This window comes from Haliotis asinina, chromosome 9 (assembly GCF_037392515.1).
Source record: "Haliotis asinina isolate JCU_RB_2024 chromosome 9, JCU_Hal_asi_v2, whole genome shotgun sequence".
Lineage (NCBI taxonomy): Eukaryota > Metazoa > Mollusca > Gastropoda > Lepetellida > Haliotidae > Haliotis > Haliotis asinina.
Genome location: NC_090288.1, coordinates 18,611,646 through 18,624,713, shown reverse-complemented (window position 1 = coordinate 18,624,713; position 13,068 = coordinate 18,611,646). Strand labels below are relative to the sequence as shown.

The 13,068-nt window shown below is 39.7% G+C and overlaps 1 protein-coding gene across 2 annotated transcripts in view; it reads left to right on the top strand.

Annotated features, from left to right (window-relative positions):
* Positions 1–13,068, top strand: part of LOC137296795 (acylamino-acid-releasing enzyme-like) — a 48,785-nt gene that overhangs the window by 436 nt on the left and 35,281 nt on the right. For both annotated transcript variants that reach the window (XM_067828650.1, XM_067828651.1), the window contains exons 2-7: positions 6,505–6,737; positions 6,995–7,085; positions 7,252–7,330; positions 8,606–8,748; positions 9,372–9,509; positions 11,222–11,313. In XM_067828650.1, coding sequence (XP_067684751.1) covers positions 6,505–6,737; positions 6,995–7,085; positions 7,252–7,330; positions 8,606–8,748; positions 9,372–9,509; positions 11,222–11,313 — 776 coding nt within the window. The remainder of the gene's footprint in view (positions 1–6,504; positions 6,738–6,994; positions 7,086–7,251; positions 7,331–8,605; positions 8,749–9,371; positions 9,510–11,221; positions 11,314–13,068) is intronic.

The following is a 13,068-nucleotide window of genomic DNA, read 5'->3' as shown; positions in this document are numbered from 1 at the left end:
TGGAAGATGTATCTCAGTACACATTTACCAATACTATTTCCAGAACTTTTTTTACCTTTCAGATAAATTTGTTGAATTCTGATTGGTTAAAAGCCATTGCATACGAAACCATGTAGGCGGATTTTCCAGGGTGTACGAATTCCCCTTAAATCTATCTCGTGACACACTACATGGGTTGTGTGAATGACCTTGACTTTAGATGGAATGTGGTTCGAAGGTTTTGTGTGTTAGTGCATACAATGATTAGTGCGAACAGAGTGCCATAATTTCTTTTTTGTTAGTGTTAATAAATACATCCCAAAAATGATATTTATCATAAACTAAGCCATCCCTATTATCTCCCATTTTGACCATTCAGGAAATATGTCGAAAGGTTTTGCCTCTCATTCTGCTGAAGGTTGAAAGTTGTTGGTTAAAGTTGAGCTTTTTTAAAGCTTTTTTTTAAAGATCTAAAGGGTAATAAATTCATTACATGGTGTGCTATGCTTCAAGAAATACAGAATTTTCAAGGGTCTTGTAGTCCTGCATTCTTTTTCCAAAGTGGTTACTTGTCAAATCTTCCTACGTAACCTCTGTTCTAATACGACCCTTTCATGTTGCGAGTATTCAAGATTCGTGATTGGAGGCAATCAGATTTAGTAGTGCAATCAGCGACCTTGTTTCAAAATTGATCGTTCGAAAGATCTCGGTAATTTCTGGATGCATCATGAAAACTAGAACCTCTTCCCGAGTGCAATACTCTAATGTTTCTTCTAGACGGAACTCAGTCATGTCATTTTTATTTCTCCACTTTGCTTGCATTTGTCAAGTTGAATCTAAGTCAATGTAACATGTGTTCTGATTGGACAGAAAAAAGGGAGATAAATCTGCCATTTTTTGCCGCTAGGGGATTTTATGAGAACCGCGAAATATGGCCATATTAGAACAGAGGTTCGTAGGAAGATATGACAAGTAACCTCTGTGGGAAGAGAATGGCAGTCCCATACAACCTTTCAAAACACTGTGTAACTAATACAGTGAAGCCTCGTTAGTCTGGACGCCGACAATCCGGATGTCTCGCCTCCCGGATGATTTCAGCTTGTTACCAATCAATGCCTATATAATTTGCACCCATAATCCGAAAATTCAGTTTCCAGAACCGGACGCTAAAAAGGTGTAACGAATTAGTAAAACAAACAGTAAATCGCTTCATTGTTCGGACACTGTAAATGATGTTCACGAACCGTAACTGCGACTCCCGTCGATGTTTACATAACTTATTGCTCTGTCATTGGGAGCAATAAACACTGGGTGACATTGAGTTGACATGATAAACTCTTGTTAACTTTTGAGAAATGTCAATTAAGGGTTGTTGTTGTAATTAGACAAAAAGTCAATGACAGAAGATGCTGTACATTCACAGTTTGTTTGACACTTGTATCAGCAAAGATGGCGAGTCAACCTACCAAGCAAAAACGAAACGAGATAACTGCATTTGAAAAGAGGGAGATTGCAAGGTATAAAGAAGAACATCCGAAAGCAAGTTTAGATTTCCTTAGTAAACACTTTGGTGAAGTATTTGGACATTCAGTGGGGAGATCTACAATCGGAGACATCCTAAAGAGCAAGGAAAAATGGCTTACCATACCTGAAGACTCCGCAGCCCTGTCTCGAGCAAGGAACGCCAAACATCAAAAAATGGAGGAGGCGCTCTTTCTATGGATGAACGAAATGACCAGCAAACAAGAAAGTGAACAAGCCCCAGTGCCACCAACTTCGATGGAGGCATCGAAATATCTGGACAGTCTGGTGACTTATTTTGAGACTATTGGTGATGTAAAGAACTCAGTGAAAAAGGTAAACAGGACTCAAACAACAATGAAAGACTTTTTGTTATGAACCCTGTGACATTGGACATTGGACATGATTGGTGAAAATGCGAACATTTATTGATGTGATATGAACATAAACAACCAAGAAAGACTGCAATGTGTTTATAATTTATTGTTATCCTTGCATTAAATATACATATATACATTAAATGCTTATTTGTTTTATTTGTGTCTTGTTTGATATAGTAAAGGGAAGCAACTCTTGCTGAAATTCAGTAGTCCGGATGATCCGCAATACGGACGAATTTGCTGAAAAACACAACTGTCCGGATTATCAAGGCTTCACTGTATTATGTACATAATGATTTGCTAACACCAATAAGACTTAAAGTAGTAAAAGATATTACAGCAATCTACTTATAGTTATAGATTGTAGTTGTAGTTAAACCAGTGTTTGTAGAATGGCATTTGGTATCTTCAGCAATGAAAACCACAAGGCAACAGGGTGTGATTTGACTGTGTATTTATTAGAATCCAGTGCTATAATTTCCTTGTTATGCATAAAACCCTCAAACAGTTGGTCAGCTATGTAAATTTGGTAGCATCCACCAAATATCTGAAGACTAAGACACATGGTATTCCACTGTTATCGACCTCAAGTACAAGCTGCAGTGTTTACAACACACTATACAGATCAAACGAAATCAATAGAAATAACATTTTTTATTAACATGCAGATAAATATACAAGTACCATGGATGTACCTAACACATCTATTATACCGGTAACTACAAGACATATAGTTATCCAGATGGGATCACTGCTCAGTATTTGTGCACTATGCTATGAAATATGATATACTGTAGGCGAAGTATGATATACAACAGGTGAGATATAATCACACAGGTAAATGATCTAGCATTCGTGCAGTACCTTAAGGATCTGTTTATACCCCTACATATCTACTCACAGATATACATACCAACTTACATAGCGGGGAAAGACTCCCCATGGAGCATATTTACTATGGAAAAAGAGGGGGATATGGGCGAAACTTTTTCCCCACTTGTTGCAGCACAACAACTAACGGTTCCGCCAAGGCGCTGAGTTACACTCACCCTTTTATCACCTGACTTGTAGAGACTAAGATGCTTGTTGAATAAAATGGTTGAAAGGCCATGAGCACATCTCGAATAGGCTGGCAAAGTTGCATTAAACATGACCAGGACACTAGTAGCTCTATACATCCACACGGATATGTCACAAGCCACTTCACAAGAAGAGAAGTGGGATATGTTGTGGATCCCCAAGGTAATGGATGGATGTTGGAAGAACAGGACCAACATAGTGCCCTTATAGTTCCTGATTGGGGAAATACTTTCAGACAGCCAGAGAATCCAATTGTGGCCTGACTCACCACTGATTCCATCAGATTCTGTAAGCATAATAGCATGAGCCAGGTTCAGGGAAAATATGTAATTTTCTAAATGAAATTGATATTTTATACTTATCCCGACTCATGACATCAAACCTTCCCTGCTTATGGCTTGTCAGATCTCCCTGTTGTTTCATGTGTTGTGCATTGAGAGAGCGACAAGCATGGTTCATGCTAAACACACTAATTATCACCCCCCACCCCACCCCCCACCCAACACTTTTTGCGGGGGGTATTAAAATGCACTCTGTCCGTCCGTGCACATTTATCTTTTCCAGAGCAGAACTCTAAAACCGTTCAATATTTCTTCACCAAACTTAAGACATAGATTGGTCTAGTGGTGTACAGGTGCCTTTTGATAGTTTTGGAATTCTGAATAAAATATTTTGGGCATTTCTATGGCAACAAGTTTGACTTCGATTGAAATTGGAGGTAATGCGGGGGATATTGATGACTGTGTCATCTTGTTAAATTTTATTTTACTCTTTGTTTTAAACTCAGCATTCAGCAATTTTTCAGCTACATGGCGCTGGTCTGTAAATAATTCAGCCGGGGCCAGGCAATCCAGTGATCAGCAGCATGAGTATCGAACTACGTAATTTGGGTACAAGGACATGCGTCAACCAAGTCAACAAGCTTGACCACCCAAACCCATTTATCACCTCATACAACATACAGATCAATTCTAAGCCAGATCTTCACAGGTGTTGTTTTACTGGTTACTGGAATCATTGCTGATCACAAGTGTCTGTGCCCTGTTAATATAACTGAAATACCCTATCCTAGCCTCATTATGATACATAAGAGCTCTACAGGAATCTAAACTTCTCCACTAAGTGCAATGCTGTAATAATCATGCAGAGTTGAGATGGAGCAGTGGTCAGGGGAGAGACATTTGGAGGTGTATACTATAAGACTTCAGATCTGGCCACAAGCTGGAGAAACAATAGAAATCACAATTATGAGCCAAGCCAAGGCTGGACCAGGTAGCTGAACTCAAAGAATATGCTGACTCTCATGTTATGATAAGGGTCTAGGGTCCAAGTGAGGGTACCAGTGAAATCCATTATCTAACTGGTGTGCTGGTTTGCTTGGGGAAATTAACTCAGCAAAGAGTCTGAAGTCACAAGAAGCTAATTACAACTTTATTTACAAGAGATGGAATAACAAGGGTGGCCACAGAGAGTCGGTACAACCCTCTGGGCTGAGGGCTAGAGCTGACCTGTGTTTTGAGTCTAACCCAACTGATGGACAAATGGAGGTAGTGACTATTTAACTACAATTTAAACAATACAAAGATTCTGATTTGCTGACTGATGATGGGTGTAATCTACAATAGCCAATGAAATGCAGGATAAACAAAATGGAGTGTGTCCTACCAGAACAACTTCAATGACCAGGCAAGGGGAGTGCTTAATCTTTTAATCCTATTCTAACTGGCATTAATCTTGTTGGCACATTTACTGGTTGCTTGATTGCTTACTCTGGGCTGGATCTTTGACAACCCTTAACTGGTGTTTGCATAATGTTATTTTAGTATAGGCGATGGCATGCTTACTTCATCAAAGCAGTTTATTAACCAGTCTAGACATAACCCTTGTCTTAGTGAATGGTTTGTGTTACAGTGGAGTTCTGATTACCTCAGGCTAGGATTTTAACTCTAGAATATCTGTGAAATTGTGTGGTCAAAACATACATTTTTTCAATAGAATGTCTATAAGATAAGTTTTACTTCTTTTGACAGGAGTCTTTGTCTAAGCTATTACAGATACTTGATGAAACTAATATTCTGTATTTATATTTTCCTAATATTTGAATGCTAATGTGTTGCTTGTACTGGTTACAATTAATAGTGAATTTTGGTATGAATTATCATTTCTTGATAAACATATCACCTTTACTGTAGAGGGTGTTTAGGTTACCGGTAGTTAACAGAGCTAAACATCCTTCTCTAAATTATTTATCCATGTTCAGAATGCATAAATGAAAGTACACAATATATACATCCAACTACATAAAGTTCAAACGTGTTTAAAGTATCATGACTAGTTTTAAACTTCATTAACACTCACATTGTTGCCAAAGTGTTGGGTTTTTCTCAGGTATTTTTCTTTTTTATTTCATTTTACTGGTCTGTATGTATATTAATGAACACTTTAAATTGACACATTAATGGGGTTGAAGTTTCAGCAGATAATAAAACATTGTAAACTGCACTTTTCAACATGAAGGGGTGTTGGGGTAGCACAGTGGTTAAAGCGATCCCTTGTCATGCTGAAGGCAGCGTGTGAAGCCCACTTCTGGTGTCCCCACCATGATATTGCTAGAAGTGGCGTAAAACTAAATTCACTCACTCTCAAAATATAAAGTAATATGGGCCTCTTTTCATTCCTACTTAAAGATGGTCATATCTGTTAAGAAACCATTAGGATATTTCAAGAAGCTGCAAATTCCTCAGAGTAAATGTGAACATCAGGGTTGTGAAAAATATGGACCTTAGACCTGCCATATCAAGTGAGTTTGTATGATGTGATGCGGCATCCATCATCAGTCTATCCATTTATCAGTCAATAGACCCTGTGGTCTGAACCCTCAGGGACGCACCTCTCTCATATGTTACCAAAAACCTTTCACACTTGCACATGAGTGATCAAATCAGTGACCTGCTCACAGCCATGGGATCTGATTTGTATTGGTGAACATTGTTAACAAGGATATGTCACAGTTAAACTAGCGTTTCTACTTCTTTCAAACTTCAGGGTTTATAAATCAGAATATATGTACATCAGAACTGAAATCCCAAGCATTGTTGTCCAACTTTACACATGGCTGGAAGGGCAGCCATGTTGAAAGTATCAGCATGTCTATCACATCGTGAATTTATTTTTTTCTGAAGTACAGAGCCTTCTGAGTCTGTTTTATTACTTGTCTTCTATTTTATTGTGGAAAACAAATACTAGTAAATGACTTTCTTTATCATTCTGCTTGAGAAGATGATGCTATCTAACCCACCTTGTTGGTGGGTTTTGCAGAAGTTACAGAAAGCCATCACATCAAACCTGCTGATATGGCTTAAATACTGGTCTTTATGTCACACATTCATCCATTCAACACTTCTCAGACAAAAGATGTTTAATTTTATCAGCTGATCAAGAAAACCTTTCAGATTCACTGAAATGATTTCTTAGATGTGAATCCAATTTGAGAATCTGTTTATACTAATCAGATTATGGATTGAAAACACTCTTTATTCTTCAGGCAAAGGATATAGTGTCGGTTTTTCGTGAGTTGGTGAAACAAGCTCAGCCGACTTCAGCAACATTTAGCAATCAGTCTACAGAGGATACACTTGTTGTGGACACAAAATGGTCTCAGAGGGACTTACAGAAGGGGGAGAAAACATCTTTCTCCAAAACATACATCATGTCTCCAGATGGTCCGTCTGGTCTGCGTGTTGTTATGGCAACACCTCCACAGGAATTCTCAAATGTGTAAGACCCTGAAACTACTGAAAATGTGTCAAAATCTTCAGTTCTTGAATGGAATGTATTTATTTAGTTAATAATATATTTATTTGTATATTAAGAAACTGAAATTTGACTAATTTGACATAAATGTTACAATGTGAACATTCATTGTTGATGTTTCCTTATCATATAGAATGTAAAGAGGGTGCCAGAATAATTGGACCATGAGTATTACTGTTGGGTGAGAATGCACTGTAATATAGCACACAGTATTGTTACAGATTATGGAACCGTGAGTCTCCGTCTGGTCGACTCAGAGCTCTTGTCTGTAAAGTGAAGAACAAGAAAGGCGAGGAGAAGCAATACTTTGAGGTAAGACATTCCTGATGTCTATGCCTGTCACTGATAACATACTGCATGACAGTCTTAACGCGCGGAAATTCCATTTGTCACTGTTGTCAGTGTAGTAAACGTGTTTGTTTGAACTAATTTTCTGAGTCTTTCATGATATAATCAGTGATTCTTCTGTTCTGTCCAGATATGGAACTCGAGTCGGAAGGTGAAGACCTTTGACATACAGAGCTGTGAAAAACATGGAAAGGTTTATGAAGCAGATGGTAAGAAGACATGCTGCCCTTCATTGTTTTTACACATTAGGCATGCAAGTACTACTGCAGTTATTGCTAGACTGAAGAGAAGTGTAATGGTCCAAAATTTGTACCACAGGCTATTATGAAACAGGTATCTTTATAGCAGTACACATTACGTTTCACAGTGATTGACACTGATTGTACAAGCAGATTCTGATTCATTTCCCTGAAGTAAATATTACAATATCAAAGCTGATGTGTGTTCAGAACCACAAGTGCTTGATCCTGAATGTGTGTGCCCAGACACAGATGTGAACCATCCCCACAACTGGCTCGTCACGTGAACCAAGATGGCCACTATACATACTGTCCTCCAAAAACAAATGGGAAATGTAAGATTTATGGATGTGAACTTCTTTATTGTGAAATACTATGTTTCTGAAAGTATGCTTGCTCCTTCATCAGGTGCTATAATGTCATTTGTGACCAGTCGCCCCTTTCGGTAATATCCAACAAGGAAACAAGAAGTTATTCGTCTTGTCCTGGAATAACACGAGGTGATCACGAATTTTTTAGTGTAACCATGTGCTTGTGTCTGTTGAGCGCTTGCGGTTCTGAACATGCCTCCGGCAACTGCCATTTTATGTCATGGACACATGGGAGATAATGTGAAAAAAAAAATCAACTCCACATTTCTTATTCTATTTCAAAGGAAAGTGTCATTTGTGAATATATTTTGGTGCTGATTTCAATCTAAACAATACAAATAATATGGAAAATTGTTATATAAACTAGTGGACAAAAGAAAGTGAACACCCTTATTAATGATAGATAAAATCAAAGCAACGTATGTAATCATTATGGAACATGGTGAATCGACTTTCGTCTGTAAAAAATTTTGTACCAACCGGCAATGTACAGACTTTGAACACTGTGGACTACAACATGGATGTTCCTGGGTCACTACAATGTTTCTGGTTTCCATGCAGGGCACATCAAGCTTTGATACCCTGTACATACACATCAAAGCACTGTACATTTGGCTGTTATTGGTGCCTCTACCCTCTCTCTCTCTTGCACTACTAGCGGTGGCATAATTTTGGTGATTTTCTGTCAACTGAGACTTGTGGATACTTGGATAATTTGCCAAAATTTCAAAATAAAAAGTGTTCACTTTATTTTGCCCAAGAGTTTGTTTTACTTATTTTAGCAAAATACATTGAAAATACTGCCATACATATTGTATGAAAAGTACACCTTGTGTCATATGTCATGCTAGACCGCAGTAAGAAACTGTTCCAGGTCAGTTTGGCTGTCTTGAGTGGTCTCCTTCTGAAAGGTACTTGGTGTATATTGCTGAGAAGAAGGTACCCAAGACTGGCAGCTTTTTCCAGGAAGAAAAGCAGTCTGCTGATGACGGTGCTAAGAAGGAAGACATTATACAAGTAAGAGGGTTATGTTAAAAAATCAGTTCCTTTAATTCACAATGTCTGTGGCAGAGAGAGCATTAATGCAGCAATGCAAAAGCCTGTTTCCTTAAACATTCCCATGCATACTGAAAGTTATATTATTAGACCTGATGTACAAGGTGTAGCTGCTCCTGTCTCCAACCCAGTGACTTAAGTTTTGCCAGAGACCATATAATGATTGTTATAAGGTCTCTGGTTTTGTGGGAAATACTGTTAAATTTATAATCAACAGCATAAACATATGATATCTAATAAACCTATTTGATCAACTGATGAATGTGGTCACATGACAAAGTTTACAATGGTGTGTGTCACTTCTTGATGACTATGACAAAGGTGGATGAATTTGGATCGAATCTTTTACAGTTAAGTTTGATGTACACACAGGTTAGAAGTCAGTTTATGAGGTTAAGATGAAGTAGTGGATATAATCCATGCTTTGCAATTGGCAGATTGTTTTCCCCTGCAACTTGAGCAGTTAAATAGAGATACAGGATAAGCCACGTTTCAGTTCTGATTTTATACAATGGTTGAATCCTATGCCATCCAGCTGTGGTGGTTAAGGCATTTTGTTGTTAATTGTGGTGTTTCCACTGCAGGGCGATGAACATGTATTCCGAGGAGACTGGGGGGAACAGTTGGTGGACAAGCATCATCCTGTGCCATGTGTTGTTGATGTGATGTCTGGTGAGGTGACAGTGCTGGACATCATTCCTGGGGATATATCTGCTGGACAGGTAATTCCTGGGGATATATCTGCTGGACAGGTAATTCCTGGGGATATATCTGCTGGACATCATTCCTGGTGATATATCTGCTGGACAGGTGATTCCTGGGGATATATCTGCTGGACAGGTAATTCCTGGTGATATATCTGCTGGACATCATTCCTGGTGATATATCTGCTGGACAGGTAATTCCTGGTGATATATCTGCTGGACAGGTGATTCCTGGTGATATATCTGCTGGACAGGTGATTCCTGGTGATATATCTGCTGGACAGGTAATTCCTGGGGATATATCTGCTGGACATCATTCCTGGTGATATATCTGCTGGACAGGTAATTCCTGGTGATATATCTGCTGGACAGGTGATTCCTGGTGATATATCTGCTGGACAGGTAATTCCTGGTGATATATCTGCTGGACAGGTAATTCCTGGTGATATATCTGCTGGACAGGTAATTCCTGGTGATATATCTGCTGGACAGGTGATTCCTGGTGATATATCTGCTGGACAGGTAATTCCTGGTGATATATCTGCTGGACATCATTCCTGGTGATATATCTGCTGGACAGGTGATTCCTGGTGATATATCTGCTGGACAGGTGATTCCTGGTGATATATCTGCTGGACAGGTAATTCCTGGTGATATATCTGCTGGACATCATTCCTGGTGATATATCTGCTGGACAGGTGATTCCTGGTGATATATCTGCTGGACAGGTGATTCCTGGTGATATATCTGCTGGACAGGTAATTCCTGGTGATATATCTGCTGGACATCATTCCTGGGGATATATCTGCTGGACAGGTAATTCCTGGTGATATATCTGCTGGACAGGTGATTCCTGGTGATATATCTGCTGGACAGGTGATTCCTGGTGATATATCTGCTGGACATCATTCCTGGTGATATATCTGCTGGACAGGTGATTCCTGGGGATATATCTGCTGGACAGGTAATTCCTGGTGATATATCTGCTGGACAGGTGATTCCTGGTGATATATCTGCTGGACATCATTCCTGGTGATATATCTGCTGGACAGGTGATTCCTGGGGATATATCTGCTGGACAGGTGATTCCTGGGGATATATCTGCTGGACAGGTGATTCCTGGTGATATATCTGCTGGACAGGTGATTCCTGGTGATATATCTGCTGGACATCATTCCTGGTGATATATCTGCTGGACAGGTGATTCCTGGTGATATATCTGCTGGACAGGTAATTCCTGGTGATATATCTGCTGGACATCATTCCTGGTGATATATCTGCTGGACAGGTGATTCCTGGTGATATATCTGCTGGACAGGTAATTCCTGGGGATATATCTGCTGGACATCATTCCTGGGGATATATCTGCTGGACAGGTGATTCCTGGTGATATATCTGCTGGACAGGTAATTCCTGGGGATATATCTGCTGGACATCATTCCTGGGGATATATCTGCTGGACAGGTGACGCCATAGAGAGAAGACAGTATGAGAGAAAGCATACAGTACATGGAATTTTGTACAGCAGGACAGTGTTTGTCTTTACTCAGTGTTCTGAAGACTCAGTCATCCCACAGAATTACCATTCTTTGTGTTGTTCACAGTCCCTAGTGTTCCGAGTACTACAGTCATGTTGTAACAAGTTGAACACAATGACATTGAGTAGTTCCAGTTATTGTTGATGCAGGCAGCACCATGTCATGTACAACCACACTGATGTAATGTTTCAGGCAATTTGGGCCAGTGACGACGCAGGTGTGGTGTTTGTAGGCTGGAACCATGAACCATGGCGGCTGGGACTTATATACTGTATCCAGAGGAGGTCAGTTCTAGTCTTCCGCATGGAAAATGTTTGCTTCATAAGGTATCAGTCAGTAACAACCATGGTTCATCATGGCAGTCTGTTTTCCGTCTGAGGCTATGATGTCAATAACCCTGTTCTAATCATGATAATCATTCTGTATAAATAAACCAGTCAATAATATACGATGATGTTTGCAAATATTTTATATCAAACATATCTTGGTACTCATTCATAGGTTTCTCAATGAATTATGTTTATCTGCTCCCTCAATGCAAATGATAGTGGAACACTTGCAATCCCTTGAAGTTTCCTACTTGAAGAAGATGTAAAATTACAATCACCCATGAGAGAACCTACCTTTACGGTTCGACGCCCTTCTCAGTCACATGACCGACTATGCTTGTCACTCTCTCATCCATCACTCTTGTGAATGGTTGTGGAGGCACCTGTAGTCCCAATACGGAACATATCCTTTCTATTTTCGATCCTTTATCCAATCCAACTTTGCTATATACGGCTTTTAGTCTGTATTATTACTGTCTTAAAATTATTGCTAAGTTGTACATATGTTTTACGATGTTGGTCATGTATTTCATCTTGTGTGCTTGTGTTGCATTTGATGAAATTGTGTTTCCACTGTAGGTACCGTCTGTCTCTGGCTGACCCGCATTTCTTCCAGCTTTTGCTGTAAACTTTGAGAGAATTTATCTTAAAACAGAATTTAATCTGTATTTATTTTCTGTCCATGGACATGCACAGGACAGGGTTAGAAGGTACTCTCAAGTCATGTCTGATAAAACTAGTGATTGCACTAATAACCGTGGGTTAGTAACTGCTTCCGATGTTCATATTTCCAGTAAATCGCCAAGCGTATGACAGGGCCTATCTGTGACTCAGCAGATGAAATATCGAACTCTAGGTAGAGATGGTCTTCAGGGTTAACCTCATTGTTGATCACAGAGGAAGAAGACATCAGCATCCAGAACCTTTTTGAAGTGGCATTCAAGTGCTACAAGAGATGTTTCAAAGAGGAGATTGGACTTCTGAACATTGAGCACTGCAGCTGCGACTGGGATCAGCACATCACTGTACATAGGTTCTTCTATCAATGCAGACATCTGGTACCAGAGATGGTATCAATGACAACACTTTGTAGACACTACAGAGATATGAAGAGGCCTCAGCGTTCTCAGACACATCAACCTTGTATCAGTTTCAGCATACTCTGCAGAACTTCTACTCAGGGCTGTTTATGAAGTAATTTACAGAACAGATGATGACCTTGATGGAACGCCGTGTCATGGAAGAGACACTGGTCAGAAAACTTCATTGACAGTTACCCTGCATGAAGGAATGGCAGTCACACAAGCACTCTCACATGAAGAGGATGGCATGCACGAACGCTTGTGTTCTCAAAGATCGTTGCTGTCAGAAGCATCTGGAATAAGAATCCTGGAGAATTCTATGACCATTGGCTTAGCTGTAGCAGTCCACGAAGGAGCATCCACGCACCTACTGCATGAATGATTCGTCTCATGCATCAAGTTGTTCTCCAGAATACTACAGATAGAGATACAGATCATCATCACCATCAGACACGGATCTACATCCTCGTCAGAAGCAAGCGTGAATACATGTGCAAACGCATTCGTGCATACGGAAGAAGTGTGGAGGGCTTCAGCAAAAGGACGACACCAGGAGGGACCTATAGGATGGTTCATAGAGACTTCGACTCGCTTTCCTTCCCACCCAGCATCCCTGGCAACCATGACA